General features: G+C 37.3%; 1 protein-coding gene across 1 annotated transcript in view; it reads right to left on the bottom strand.

Moving 5' to 3' along the window:
• Positions 1-16,396, bottom strand: part of LOC142355671 (uncharacterized) — a gene marked incomplete at both ends in the record, with an annotated part of 45,032 nt that extends 28,636 nt beyond the window's left edge. The window contains 2 exons of the mRNA XM_075407752.1: positions 15,330-15,620; positions 16,064-16,396. Of these exons, the coding sequence (XP_075263867.1) occupies positions 15,330-15,620; positions 16,064-16,396 (624 nt within the window). The remainder of the gene's footprint in view (positions 1-15,329; positions 15,621-16,063) is intronic.
• Positions 16,397-16,605: the final 209 nt, after the last annotated feature.

Here is a 16,605-nt window from a genome sequence, read left to right as displayed (position 1 = left end):
CCACAATCAGGAAGTGGTAATCCAAAACGACCCACAACAAGAAAAAATGACAAAATCAAAAAGACAAACAAAAAAGAGAGCGAACCGAAAAAAAGGGAGCACTTCTTCTTCTGAGAGAAACACCTTGTAGCACCTTTATTCAAAAGGCCCTGCTTCTTTTGGTAGCCCAAAGCGACTTCATACACAAAGCAAAATGTCAATGACTAAAGTGAGGTCATATTTAGAAACAACACGTTCCTTCACAAAGTACCGCTCAATTCGTTTAAAATTCCCAAGACTAAGAGTCATTGTAAAGGAAATTAATGAAATTTGGTCTCTGGATTTAGCTCGTTTTGATAAACTTGCACAGTACAATCGAGATGTCAAATACCTCTTGGTAGCAGTTGACTGTCTGCCACGATATCTAAAAGTGGAACCCATGAAAACGAAATATGCGACAGAGGCAGCCCAAGCATTCAAAAAATGATCAACTAAAAACAACCATTAAAGGTATGGGCTGACGATGGTAAAGAGTTTTTTGGAGCTTTCGAAAGCTTGTGTGAGAAAAGAGGGATTCATTTATATAGCACCTTTAGTGAAAAAAAGCCTGCTTTTGCAGACAGAAACATTCGCTCGCTAAAAAAATCATCTACAGATACCTTGAAGAAAAGTGGACTTACTCTTATATTGATAAATTGGATCAGTTTGTGAACACAATTAATTCACGTGTTAACCGGGTCACTAAACTTGCCCCCAATTAAGTTACAAAGAAAGATGTACCAAGACTGGTCTCCCTAAGTGCTCAAACAAGTATCCTTCAAAAACCCAAGTTTTATATCGGAGACTTTGTTAGATTTGTCAAAAAGGACGGAGCGTTCAGAAAAGGATACAAACAGTCCTTTACTCACGAGGTATTCGAGATTACAGATATTCTGACGTTTTCACCGCCAACCTACTCTATTATTGACGCAAACAAAGAAAAAATAGAGGTTAAATTCTATCAGCCAGAATTACAACTGGTTCGTGAACTCAGCAAATAAAGTGGCGCGCAATCAATTTGAAGATGAGTTCACAGTACTTGTTATATCGTCTGCATCGATGCAGCTATTCAAATAAAATACTCTAGCGTCTTTTCGAATCTTTTTTAATGTTGAAATTCAACTTTCTGGCGATTGGAGGGTAGCGTTAAGTGAAATTTTTTTTCCAACGATAATTGAAAACGTTGTGGAGGGGGAACTATTGATTTCAGCTTGAAAGAATACGAAGAAGCTTCGAAAAAGGCTGCAGAAGCCAATGTTATCTTACCACTATACAACGGATCAAAATTAGGGTTTATTCCAGGGACATTTGACAACGTAAATCAACTTCTAGCATTAATTAAGCGTACAGCCAGACTGCCTCACTTTTCCTTCAGAGAAATAAGAAATTCTGGAAAATACGAAATATTGTTTGGAAAACATGAAGGGATTACGTTTTTAAGCAAGGAAATTCCAAGTATCCTTGGTTTTGAGGGAGTTCCTGATGGCAATGGTTTTCAAATTGGCTATAAAATGAACACGACTGCAGATAAGTTAATGAAAAGTGACGAAACGAAAGCTTACTATGGTGAGCTACCAGCGGATCTGTTGCCTGGTAAACATTTGATATTTGTATATGCAAACATTATTGAACATCAGTACGTGGGTGATGCCAAAGCGCCTCTTTTACGAGCCATTGATTCAAAACAGGGTTTAAAAAACGGTAGTGTGTGCGAAGTTGAGCCAACACATCGAAAATTTTTTCGAACTTGGATTACAAAAAGCTATTGACAAACACAATTCAGTCCATTTCTATTGAACTGCGAACAGAAACAGGTGACTTGGTTTCCCTCTCGGTAACAGGAAAAGTTCTCTTGACGTTACAATTCAAAAAGTTTTCAAGTTAAAACGGATTCATATTACGCAAATCAAGCAACTTCTTTGCCGCAATTTTCTGGACACTATCGACAAAGAGGTAGTGGCTTTGGAGCTCTGGCTGCGGGCATTTGTTGTGTTGCTCTGCCCTTAGCACGTCGATTCATTTTACCGACTGCCAAACGTATTGGAAAGGAACTGTTGAAACAGAGTGTTCCAGAGCTGCTGGACGTAGTAAGTAGTAAAAAGTCTCCAAAGCAAGCGCTCAAAAACAAAATCTCTAAAACAGTAAAAAAAACAGACTGGTGGATCACGGAAATGAACATTACGACAACGTAGACTAAGAAGTCGGTCAAAGTGCTCATCCAAAAGGTCAACAGCAGTAACCAAACGGAAAAACGTCATTTCCACTCGGAGGCCCCTGAAAAGAAGTCGGTCAGATTTTTTCGCCAAAGTTAACTAGGATCGCTAATTTGTTGCCAACAGAAGCAGCTCACAGTTCTCTGGATTTATTTGAAAAACCAGCTCTCTTAGAAACGTTTGATGGAAGTTTCTGCCAAAAATTGGGACCTGTCTACAGTCCAAATGGACCTATGTTAGAGTTTGAAGTCTCTGATGATCGGAATAATTTTATAGAATTACAAAAGATTTTTCTCAAAATCAAATGTAAATTTGTTCAGTCGTCTGGAGCTTATTTGAAACACGATGCAGGAGCTCCTACTGACAAAGCAAAAACTGATGCTCCATACTTTTGCAACAGTGTGTTACATTCATTCTTTTCTGATTGTACGGTATCTGCAAATGGACTGAAATTATCAAATGCCAACGGAAACTATGCGCACAACAGTTTTATCGAGACCAAATTTTCTCAAAACAAGGACGCAAAAAAACACATGGCTAGCATGTCAAGGCTACTCATTCGAAGAGAACCCGGCTACGTTATCGATCACAGAAATTGACAGGAGGAAAGAATTAGTTAAAAAATCAGCCGCATGCCCTTTTTATGGAAAAGTTGCCGTTGACTTCTACACCTGTGATTGACATCTGCTTAGCGATGTTACGCTTTGCATTGCTTTCAGACGCTCTATTGATGATTTTTGTCATCTTGTCCGATGACACTGCAAAACACCACGAGGTAGAAATTTTAGAGGCCAATTTGTATGTCCGCAAGATGACGCTAAATGATGACTTTATGTCAACCATTGAAAAACCTTTGTTAAGTAGTCCCGCATCTTATCCCTACTTCGAAACCATACAAAAACGTTTTTGGCTTCAGCTGGACTTCATAGTTGGAAGCAAGAAGATATTTTCTCGCGGGAACCAGTCCGCAGAATTGCAAATTGTTTAAACACATAACAGACTCAACCCGTTGCATTATCGGAAATTTGGTCTCGAACAAATATATATTTATTGCAACGGACTGCCTGTAGCCGAAAGTCCAATATCAACAGATGACGATAAACGTCTTTAATTTAACACAATATCCGACTTGGCTTATATTGACAACGGTCATGGAATTGAACTGAGCGAGTATCCCAGCCATTTCCTTATGATTTCTGACTTAACCAGCACGCAACAAGGTTCCCATGGTTTTATTTACCCCGAGCTGACAAACAGATCAATAACCGTTGAGCAGAAGTTCTCAGCGGTTCTTCCTAACAACATTGAAATTTTTATAGTTGGCGAAAAAACCAGTACAATTTACGTTGACAGTGCACGACGTGTGTCGAAAAACCATATACTGTCAAACTAATGAACGAAGACGAATTAAATGATTTAATTCAGCGCTGCAAGCTACTGAAGCACAAATTTCTGGGTGCCTTCGCAGCAAACTGTTTCCCTAAAATTTTGCAACCAAATTCATTTTTACTAGTCAATGCATCAACGTCTAATAATGCTGGAACACATTGGCTCCTATTATGCGTCAAAAACAATAATTTGATTTTTGCCGATCCCCAGGGGCAACCAATATTGTTCTATAAGAATGTATATCGAAGACTGGTTTCTACCCAAGGAGACGTTTAGCTATGTCAAGTTCTAGAAAACCTGCCCTTTCAAAGTCGAGACTCAAAACTATGTGGACTATTTTGTATTTATATTGCTCATTTTATTTCCAGTTTTCGGCCTATTGTTAAATGTACTGATAATGAGTTGATACGGTCTGCTCTTCATATTATGATGACCTAACACTACTAATGTTTGAAAGAAATTCATTTTTCAAAACTTAATTTTTTCTTCATACACAAAACGAATGAACGACAAATCAGTATCAATATTAAAATTTCCATACCCACTCACAAAAATATCCAAAATCTGACAAAAAGCACCAGAATGGGGACCAGTTAAAATTGATTCAAATCTACGTAAAGTTTCACTACTGAAATTGTCAGTTTGAGTTTGTTTGCCCGGCGAAATCATGTTGTGCAATGACTTCTGCACCACCGTCGTCTTCACTGACTTGACAATATTTTCATTATTTTTGTTGGAGTTTCCAGCAGTTTTGTTCTGGAGCAGTTGCTGTTGTGATGATGTAACAATTGTTGGTAAGCGCTTCCGCATTGTTGCTGCAGACTCAGGTTTTTCCTCGTTTTTATTGTTGAAATCAACCGCTAATTTCAATTTAAAAAAGATATCGCCTTTTGTCTCCAAATCGGTTGCTGATGAAAACAAGTATCGGAAAGTTGTGAAAGGACAAGATACGGGGAAAGCTTTGTTTCGTTTAAAAATGTCATCGTAAGTTGTTGCTGTTTCTGATATGTCTATCAGAACATGAAAATGGTTAGTAGAATTTGTTGTTGTTGTCAACTGACAAAATGCTGAATCAAAGTGAGAACACACTGCAAAAGTTTTCACGCTTGACAAATTAATTTTTTCATTAGTGACTAAATATTTGAACTGCTTCCGAAACTGTTTGAAGTAACTAGGTGAACGCTCAAACATTGCTTCAACCATGACTTTTACGTTGAGCTTATATTCGACTTTTTTAGCAGGAGAAGGTCCGTCAATCTTCAATTTTGATTCCGCTTCTTGTGAACTGATTGGAAAAGTTTCCCTAATTTTTGGTGCTTTTTTAATAAGTTTGTCAAACTCTTCGGTAGTCAGTGAGAGACCTTGTTGAAATAGCTAATCGTCGTCAACTTTCTTGAATAGTTTCAGAAACACATATGTTCCAGTCTTCTCATACGTTTTGAGGGTGGCCCTGATTAAACGTTTTTCCGTCTTTGAAATATCATAATAACTATCCCCAAACTCAGAATCTTTTGTGGCAGAAAACGGCATATTTCAATCAAGTCTCTGGTTATACTGACAACAGGAGGTTTTTGTAAAATTTAACATAAAATGAAACGATCACCTCGGATAAACCCTCACACTAAAGTGGCACGGCAAGCTTAGATTAAACAAGTGTCGTCTTTGTTTTTGATTGCAAACAGGTTTACATGTGTGAAAATACAGACTCAAGTACGCCAGCGGCGTACTTGAGTCTGTTTATTCTTTTCAACTTGGGCAAGTTTCTGTAAAGCACATGTTTGTTCAATTTTTAACACGTGCGTGGACCATGGAATTTTATTACAAAGAAAGTTCAAAGAACAAATTGATAAGAAGACATAAAAAACGCATCAGAAAATTTGGGGCACAAGAAAACGTGTAGAAAAACTACTATTCTATAAAGCCCTTGTTTATTTTGCACGTGCAGTAAACACATTTGGTCCATGAAAATTTATTACACTTAAGGTCAGAGATCACATTGATAAGAAGCCATAAAATATACATTTACGTCCTAGGAAATGTGGGCAACAAAAGGAAAATTCAAGTATGTAATTTGAATTCAAATTCATATGTAGAAAATACTATGCATAAAACAGCATAAACCTAAACATGGGACATATAAATATATATTGCGTTAAACATTGGTGGTCTGGTGCACTGATAACTGCTAGCTTCAATAAGTTTGTCTTCCTGTGGGTAAAATGCAAGGGATCAAAATCTAGATAATTGATTGAAAACAAATGTGACCTAAGAAAATTCCTGAATCATAAAATCAAATTAGATATAACAATTCAGACCATTTTCTTCAGAAGTTAAAGTTGCGCGCTCTCTCTCTCTCTCTCTCTATCTTATTTCGGTTGCTTTCTCTCTCTCTCTCTCTCTATCTTATCTCTATATCTGATTTCTGTTGCTTGCTTAAACAATTCTTCAAATTTCAAAATTTCAGAATGTCTTTTTACTTGCTCTCTGATTCTGACGAGTCCTGGCAAAGGACTTGAGTATATCAGACCATGTACGAAAACTATGTTGTTTTTATTCAACAGTACAAAGACTTTAGTATGAAAAATTGGATTACATCAGACCGCTTCATAATACCAAAATGAATTATCGATTTTGTTGCTACTTTTTCGGGGAAAAAACTTACCTACTCATGGAAGTGTTATAACTTCTAGTGGTCTAGTGCCACCACATAAACTGTAGTCGTGTGAGCCTCAAGACATTGCAACATTTCCCGATGAGACAAAGCAACTTCTCTTCAAGTACGATTGCGATTGTGTGCCACTATTCGAAAACCAACTTGGATTTCAAGATGCTCGTGACAATTTAGCCAGTCTTTGGGGCATTCAACTGTCGCCCACATCACCAGCAAGTTCTTCAAGACAAAGCTTACCAACAACTCCGCTGAGTGACCCTAGCGCTACAACAACGCCTCATAGCCCAAGCCCGTCATTGTTTGAAGCACTCAGTAGAGATCAAGTTCGTTGGATATATGGAATTCGACAGACCAGCCAGGAAACACCCGATACTACAATGCTTTCAGAGGCAAACTTTGAATCGCCAAAAACACCAGTTCTAGAGAGCGATGGAGAATACAGCACTATCACACCAAACAATTTGGAGACGCCTAAAGTATGCAGAGCACCTAAAGAAAGAAAGTCGGACTCTTCTCTCTCGGTGATTTTGAAGACTAAACTTTTCATCAGCATCACTTTCTTTGCTTAAATTTAGAGCTTCCAATAATTCATTTCTTTTGTGTGTTTATAGGTAAGCGTTTTTTTAATGTTTATACATGAAAATTTTGAAAAGATTTCAGTTTTTCTCCAATTGAACATGTTTGAACTTGTTCTATGTCTATTAAATTATCCCATAAGCAAGAACCAAGAAATGTTTTAGCCAATGGAAATTACGCTTAAAACCTAGGTATCAACTTTTGTTTAATTATACTCCTTCATGGAGTGCTTTGAATTGGATTTTACAAAGTTTTTCAACGTACAAACAGTAAAAATTAGTTGCTTCAGCATATTAAATAAAAACAAGAAAAACAAAATCTTTACCAGTTTTTCTCTGTTACGCAAAACATTGCATATAGTTCTTCGTTTGCAGTGTTGAATAGCGGCTAATTTTATAAACTTATCCCTAATAAGCACTATTGTAAAACTAAATAAAAAAGAAAAAGTTCACAAAAAACAAAATTTCTTGGAATGAAAAACCAGCTCTTCGTCATAAGATTCTTGAAAACTTTTTGGATGCAATTAATAGGTGTATTGATGTAAAAGGTAACAATGCTACTCACTCGTTTTGAAAAAAAACTGACAGAAAAGGCAATAAAAATAAATTAAAAGATCCGAAAAAATGTAAAATTCAAGCTGAAACTTTGAAGTTGTACTAATTATAAATCAAATGACAAGGTTAAACTACTGAAAACACGGTAAAAGAAGGATTTGGTATCATCAACTAATTGCCAACCGGCTATTCCGATGCTAAAAAAGAAGATGTTTGCGAAAATATTTTTGAGACAAACATTAAAGAACGCGATTTTTTGCTGTTTTTTTACATATTAACAGTGACCTTTGACCCCAAAAAAGTGGGCTCCAAAAAATAGTTGGGATGCAAAAGAGGGTTTCATTGGCATCAGCAGACAATGATCTACAAACACTCGTCAAATTTAGACAAATAATTAATGAGTTATTTAGCCCTTAATTAAGAGCTAATTAGCGCTTAATAAGCCAAATTAATAATTAACTTAAAAAATGAAATTTCAGCAGATTTGTAATGCCCTCGCTATGTTTGATAAGTTTGTTCAGAAGCATCGAGGTCTTAAAACTGCTTCTTCACCGATTTCCAAAACATCTGGCAATTCATGTCCCATTAATATCTGGCATTAATTAGAACACTAACTACCGGATAAAAAGGAGTTAGAACGCTGTTTTTTGCAGTTTTGCACTCCCCGGCGGCATCATGTGAAGTTCTATTCTGAGACCTGTCATCGAAAAATGCGTTTAAAGAAAAAACATGTGTAACTGTCATATAATTGTCATGTTTTGACAATTTACGACTTGATTGACAGAAAAAATTAACTTTTTTTTCTGATGATGCTGGAGCAGTTTTTTCAACGGGGTCCTACGTTTCATGACGCCACAAGCATTTTTCATTCCCACAAGTTTTGCATAGCGTTGCTATAACATCCAGATTCAGACAGTAGTCAAACAACGCCCTCATGTGGGATTTTGCTCAAAAAGAACAAGTTTAATTGCAAACCAATTAAACTTTTGCAATAAAAAAGTCATCGCATCCTGTCTATCGGTTGCCCGCTCAACTATTCTCATGGTATCTAGAGAAATAAATGGAAAAAAATTAGCTTTCAGATATAAAACTTCACAAAAACTTGAAATAAAATAAGCCCGCCAAAACCTACCAATCAGGTTGCAGCACTTTAGAAATTCAAAATTGGCGCGCAAAGTATTCCATGGTCTACGTTTCGGTGAAACCCGAGAAACCATTATCTGTTCTTTCATCTCTCAAATTGAATTGTTATTACTCAAGCTAAAGCTTTTGTTGCTACCCAAATTACAAAACTCAAAAATGGTGTACCTTTGCCGTTATTGCGATTCTTCACTCAGTACAGCTAGCAATCGGACTAGACATGAGCATCATTTGCTTCCGGATGAACTTGGTTTACCCCCTTACCAATGTTCATTATGCGAATTTACTTCGCGAAAAATCTCGAATCTCGAGCAACACATAAGGACCGAGCACTCGCGATTCACCAACTGTTGCAGCAGTTGTCATCTTGGGTTTAATGACTCTCACATTTATGCTCAGCATATGAACTCTGTGCACTCTCTACCCGTTTTTGGCAAGGAGTTTGAACCAAGAGATAAACCGAGGGAAGGTGCATTCAACTGTCTCTTGCGAACGTTTGAGACAAGTGACGCAGATGAAGCACGTGATCTTGAAACCTTCATGCGTGCGCAAAAACCCAGAATCGACAGCCTCATAAGTGAGCAGTTATGCCATGGGCCACAGAATGTTCAGTTGTGTGGGAAACTACAGCTGATAAAGTACCATAATGACCAGTCTGATAGTGCGGAAGATGAGCGCATCGAAATATACGCCAACTCACCTATGACTCCGGTCTACGCAAACGGTCTCACGATTGCAGCCTACTGGGGAATGGTGGAAAAAAATGATGAGCGTTTTAACGACATTTGCGTCGATGGGTAATGGATGGTTACTGGAAAAAGTGCTGAAAGTTGATGTGAAATTCGCACGTTTCAGACCATTTCGCGGCTTGTCCTATATTGCTTTGCAAATTAAAATTGCCAAATGTCGCGGTCTGCTCAACATTAGAAATCACGAAGACCAGCAGCGCTTCAGATTTTGCTATGTAGCAGCATATCATCTGCATCATGGAATAAGTCGTGACAAAGTTGATCAGAACTACCAAACCGCCAAAAAATCCCCAACCACTTACACTCAACCGGGAATTCATAAGCCATTAGGTGAATTCGACATGCCTATGATTTTGAGGATATTACAATCAGCCGGGAATTCATCAACCATTAGGTGATTTCGACATGCCTATGCTTTTGAAGATATTCCTGAATTCGAAAAACTGAATGATGTTCAAGTTAATATGTTTGGCTACGAAAACGGGCAACTTTCTCCTCTCAAAATTTCGTCATACGAATCTGAATTTGTAATGGATTTACTTCTGTTGTATGATGACGATCATCACCACTATGTACTGATTACTGACCTTGTAAAAGTCGTTTGCTACGTGCGACGTATTGACTTTCGTTTTTGTTATCGGATCTGTCGAAATTGCTTTTGGATATGTCGAGACGGCCTCGAAAGTTACAATGTGCACATGACTAACTGTGGCAACAACGCTACCGCAGTTATTCACATGCCTTCAAGCGATCAAAATTCATACAAATTTACAAACCTCTCTGCAACTTGGTTCGTACCGTTAGTAATATACTTCGACTTTGAGTCCTTTCTTAGACCCGTGTCAGGATGCAGAGAACCTAGCAGCAGAGCTTTTACACAAGTAAAGGAGATTCATGAACCGTGTGGGTTTGCGTTAACAGTAATTGATCACCACTCTAGCAAACCAATTTTTTACCAAGTGGACGGAACTGAGGACTGTAAGGCTAATTTTGTGAAAGTGCTACACAAGATTGCAAGAGATATCCACAAGCAAAAGAAAAAATATCCGTTTTTCAAAGGCGACAGGCGAAGTTTGGACAAATCTCAAGCTACACAATGCTGGATTTGTGAGAAACCGTTTTTGGAAGTCGCTGATCAAGAAAACTCTATTGACTCAGACCATTGTCACTATAGTGGCATATTTCTCGGGTGGGCGCATGAAAAGTGCAAGCGAGCAAGGAGAAACATCAATTTCATTCCTGTCGTAGGTCATAATATACAAACTTATGACCTACACCACATTTGCCTAGCTCTGAACAACTGTGAACCAACAACGACCATCAGCGTCATACCAGCCACGGACGAAAAATACATATCTATGACCTTTGGTGTGCTCTTTGACACATTTGTTAACAAAAAAGGGACAACGGCGAAGGTGTATGAATATCTACGGTTCATCGACTCCTTCAAAATGATGAATAGCTCACTTGAAAAACTCGTAGAAATACTCCCGGAGAATCAATTGAAATGAGGAAGTCATTGTTTCCGACGGTCTCGGGTCAAAATATTCAGCTGCTAAAAAATAAAGGCTGCTATCCCTATTAGTATATGAGTAGTCGTGCCAAGTTCTCTGACACACAACTACCACCACTAGAAAATTGGGGAAACACCTTAGACGGTGCCAATGTGTATATTACAGAAAGTAATTTAGCTCATGCAATCAGGATGTGGGAAATTCTTGGCTGTGGAACACTTCTAGATTACCACGACGCTTACTTAAAATTAGACTGTGCACTATTGGCCTGCGTCAGTGAATTTCACAGGGAATTGTGTTTTACTACCTATAAGTTGGACTGCATGCACTTTTTTACATTATCCAATATGGCCAAAGAGGCTTCATTGAGAATCTGTAAATCAAATGTCGAGTTATTGACAGAGCGAGAACATCTAGATATGATCGAGCCTGAAATCCGCGGTGGCGTCATATCTGTGTACGAAAACCGGTGCTTCATTTCTAATAACCAATACATTCCAAACTACAATAGCAGGGAAGATCATCATTCGGTTTCTGTGTTGATGCGAAAAATTTATACCGAGGAGTGATTCAACTTGAAAAACGTCCCCTCTCAGGGTTCGCATTCAACACAGAAGTTACAATTCAAGAGGTCCTAGACACACAAGCGTGGGATATACTGTGGAGGTCGATCTTTCATACCCTCCAGGATTGCATGACGACCACTGGGATTTCCCCCTGGCCCCTACCAAGGACATTGTTGAAGAGGAGTGGTTGAGAGAATACCAACTTAACTTAAAAGAGCAACACAACCTGCCCACATCAAAAGTGAGGAAATTATTACAAACGTTTTTTGATAAGGAGAGATATGTGTTTCACTAGAAATTGCTCAGACTGGATATTGAACTGTGTATCAAAATGCGCATGGAGTGCTGCAGTTCCGACAAGAAAGCTGGCTATCACCATATATTACGCTAAACAGTGAATAACGACAAGTCGCAGCTAATAAGTACGAGGAGAACTTTTACAAGTTAATGAGCAACGCTGTATACGGCAAGAACTGTGAATCTAAGCGACGCCGCAGTAAAATTGCAATCACGCTTAATGCTGAACAAGTGTCTAAATTCGAGTTTGACCGCTACACGATAATCGGTGAAAACATGGCTGCTTCGACGACACGCCCAAAATATCCCTTTTGGAACACTCCGACCTTTGTGGGAGCCACTATCTTAGATTTGGCGAAATATCACATGTATTATTTCCAATATCGGGTCATGCGTCCAAACTTCAACTGTCGCCTATTATATAGTGATACGGACAGCCTCCTATATTCTGTTCAAAGTCCAGACTTCTACAAGCAATTATCAGAAAAGCCGCAGTCAGTTCTGAGCCATTTCGATTTTTTAAACTACCCGTCTGATCATTTCTTGTTTATTGCCAGTAACAAGAAAGTAGTCCTTAAATTTGAGGATGAATTCGCCGGCGACTACATTACCGAATTCATCTCCTTAAAGCCAAAGCTATACTCCATTCGGTCAACAAGTAAGTTATTCTCTTTGAAATCAAAAATTTTAGTCTTACTATTAATATATATAGTTGGTTTGTAAACATCTGGAACTTGTTAGTTTGTATTGTTATTATATAGGGGGTTAGTAAATAAAATAGCGCCTATATTTTCTCATATTCTTTCTATCTTTTCAGGTTGTAGAAAACTCTCAGCAAAAGGAGTGACGAAGGCTGCGCAACAACATCTACGGCATGCAGACTTTGTGAATACCCTGCTGTCAGGCGACAGTGTACGTGCAGAAAACACCCGGATTGTTTCTGACCACCACTCGTTGCGCACAGTATCTACAAACAAAATCTGCTTGTCAGCATTTGATAATAAACGCTACATAGTACCCGATGGCATACAAAACCTCCCTATTGGCCACTATGAACTGGGCGATTATGCTATAGATGAAATAAACTGGAGCGACAACGATGTGGAATGGGATTATGAAAATTCTGGCGATTTTAGTGACTTACAGCTTAGTTCAAGTCCTGAGTGGGATAACAGTTTGGTTGTGCCACATTCGTCTCCAGAAACCAACACCCAAAGCTCCAACACATGGCAGCCGCCTGACCCTGGTTTTCTAGCTATTGAGTTGATAAACGATTCGGATATTGAGAGCAATGATATAGTCGATTTTGATGCAAGTTCGGATGAAAACTCCAGTCCCGAAAACCCGTTTATTAATTTTGAAGCCGAGGAAGCCAGTGAAAATGAACCAGAAGAACCAGTGTTTGAAACTGCAAGGCGTTATTAGACTGTGTAATTAAATTTAATAGCGCAGAAACGCGCACTCAAAACTCTACAGGTCTTGACTTTGCATGAAGTTAGGTATTTGGTTTTAATTTAAATTGATTGAGTGTTTTGAAAGCGGCGCTAAGACTACTGAGAAAGCGGCAAGAAAGAAGGATTGGAATAAAGCGTAAAGGAAAGGTTTTTACATGTACAAACTATGCAATCCCTCCTAACCTAATTCCCACTAATGATCACTCCCTATATTCCCATGTTTAGTATCGCATGAATATCCCCCTGCTCTTAACGCTTTTATTATTTACTACTTATATTTCTATTACTGAAGAAAACTATAAGACATATAGGACACAATAAAAAGCGCAAATAAAATGAAAATGGGGGAAAAATGCTCAGTTTCAGGCTACTTTTTTAAAAAAAATGTGCTACCAAGAATTGATTAGTAATTCTTAAAATTTTTTAAGAGGAACTAAAGCAAGTTTCCCCCAAATTTCTTTTTATTCACTATATTTATAATGTTTTATATGCCTCATCATTTTTTCAGTAAAAATATTTAAGAGAAAATTATTAAGAAATTGCAAAAACGTTTAAAAAAGCGTTTCAGGGTATACTGATTGCATTAAAAACCCATTAATCATAAAGTTGTCAAGTCTACAATTATGTTTATTATATTGACAGATGCCGAGTGTTCTTCGAACAGCTGTACAGCATCTATTCGCATAATCTGAAAAATGCCGCTTGAAGCATCTATTCGCGTAATCTGAAAAATGCCGCTTGAAGCATCTATTCGCATAATCTGAAAAATTCCCTTTTTTAATTTCTGATACGAACGGACACTATCTTCTCTTTCCTTAACAACAGCAAGTTGAGCATCAAAACAAAATGATCATTGAAATTTTTTATTGATTTCCGGAATGAGACCATTATCAAGTTGCATTGAGAAATTAGGAGGTGTATTTGTTTTTCTCAACACTCTCCTTTCAAAATGCCATTGAATAAACTAGAAATGAAACTAGCCCGTATTATTTGTACTTAAGCGTTAATTTCGTTTTGAAATTACCATTTGCTTTTACAAAACGGCTGAAAATTGATCTTTTCTAAACAAATGTCAAGAAACTTTTCCATTTATGTCCTGCAATCTTCTTTTTGTCTTCAGTTCTTTAAATCTTTTTGATATTCCATTTTTCTCTTAAGTTACATTTTTCTAATACAATTGTGACTGTCACGTATTCTTAGCTTTTGAAATCAGCATATACAACTTACGAATTGATCGTTTTTAAAAAGGAACTAGAAATGTAGAAGGAAACGAAAATTAAAAATTAGTTTATTTTTCAGATCTTGTTCCCCCTACGTGGTTCATTTCCTTAGTATGACTTTAAACAAAAATATTGTGTTATTCGAAATTTTAACTTATTAGATGGGTTCGCAGAAATATTTTCAAGGCATCAATTTTTCTTAACAACCATGTCCAAGCCATATATTGAGTCTATGTTTTATTGGCAATCATATTACTGACCATTCAAAAAGACGAAACTGCATGAAAAGCTCTTAAAATAAACACTCATTGTCATCTGGGGGAGATAAACAAGTGAGGAAAACTTGACAAAAAATTAAGTACCTGGAATCTTGGCAACTATATTCAAGACCATACACACATTTATGGCGACATACAAGACCAGAAATGTGCAATTTTAAAAAGGCAAAAAGGCTTTAACATCGTTCTAGCGGCCTTGTAAATTTATGGTCTTGGATATGGTTTCGAAGAAAATCAAAAAATTCTTTAGCGATGACAATATTTGAATTTTTGAATAGTTTACATTTGTAATTCATTGCTGAAGCTGCCTACTAGATGCTTGATCCTAATATGGAACGTGTATGGTCTTGTATGAACTACATAAGAGCCATATAAGAGCCATATATGGTAGCATTTTACCATAAAATGTTATTGTGTGGAAAGATTTAAATGTCTTGTAGATTGTTCGAAGGTTCTCCTGGAACAAAAAAATAAACTTGTATTCTTGGATGTTATATAAGTATCATGTTTGGAATTTTTTGCAACCATAGCAATATCGCGTTAGAAATTTTTGTATGGCCTTTATGGTGTACCATAAAGCTTAATTATCTGTGATAAAAGAGGTTTTTTTAATAAAAATATTATTTGTTTCATATAGGTTAACAGTTTATGTGTACACGCGCAATACCATCCATCATTTGCAGTACTTACTAGTGCAAATGACAATCCTATTTGAGCAACTTTCAGCAACGTAACTGCACCACACGTCGGCAAAAGTAGCCGTTACAGACATGTTGTAAATTCTGCCAGGGTCCAAGTCTCCAATAACGACAGATGTTTCAATGGTAGCATCCTTGGAAGGCGAGAAAGAGCCGACTGGTTCGTCTGAGGCATTGAATGTCTCAAATACTAGTCTCTGCGTTGCATTGAAGTCACTGAACTGGACTGTAACACTATTCGTGTCAGCTGCAAGCCGTGTCAATAAAGCAGGTGGCAAGGGTGCTGAAAAACAACCAATTGGAGCCCTTTTTTGGTACCCTTTTTGAAGAATTATAATGAAGAGACAAAATATTAAAATTTGCAAGGAATTGTCGTTTCTGTTTTCTATGTCTTTGTTGTCTAAATCAAAAATAGATACTAATATTTGTTATCGTTTTGCTGACTTTGATGGTTTTGATTTTGATGGATTTTGATCGTTTTTATTGTCGATTTTTTGTTTGTTGCATTTTTCATTATCGATTTTAACAATAGGAAACTGTTTCAATAAATTGTTCGCGGTAAATTAAATTTTGTATTGAGTGCATTTAAATTGATTTTGCTTCTGGACTGTTTTTAGGTTTCACAGAGTTAAGTTTTCCATTTAGTTTACTGTTGTTCAGTGTTTATTGTTCACCTTTCACTCGCATCCAAAAAAAACAAAGATTCGGCACTAATCAAATGCTAACCAGTGCAGAAAAGCAAATTGGTTGTGGATCCATCCTCTCCATCAGGGCAATATACAGGGTCTATGAAGACAGAGTGCATTCTGGCGTAATATCTGGTTTCAGGCTCCAGTTCAACAATATCTGGCCCAATCACCATATCTTCATCCACAGCCACTCTCTCCCTCACCCCAAATACAAAAGGAAGAACATCAGACAGTTGGTCTCTGTTGATCTGGTAGTGAGTGATGCCCCCCTGAGTGTTGACAACAAACACAGGTGATATACTGCCCTGGATCGTGACTGAATTCACTGTTGCACTTATGGGGGTGTTGGTGAATACTGGCGAATCCGGTACTGAAAAAGAACATACATACAAACTTACATACATACATACATACATACATACATACATACATACATACATACATACATACATACATACATACATACATACATACATACATACATACATACATACATACATACATACATACATACATACATACATACATACATACATACATACATACATACATACATACATACATACATACATACATACA

The sequence above is a fragment of the Convolutriloba macropyga genome, unplaced genomic scaffold (genome assembly GCF_964194025.1).
Source record: "Convolutriloba macropyga unplaced genomic scaffold, txConMacr16.3 SCAFFOLD_1533, whole genome shotgun sequence".
Lineage (NCBI taxonomy): Eukaryota > Metazoa > Xenacoelomorpha > Acoela > Convolutidae > Convolutriloba > Convolutriloba macropyga.
Note: the sequence above shows the minus strand (reverse complement) of the source record. Positions and strands in the feature narration are given on the sequence as shown.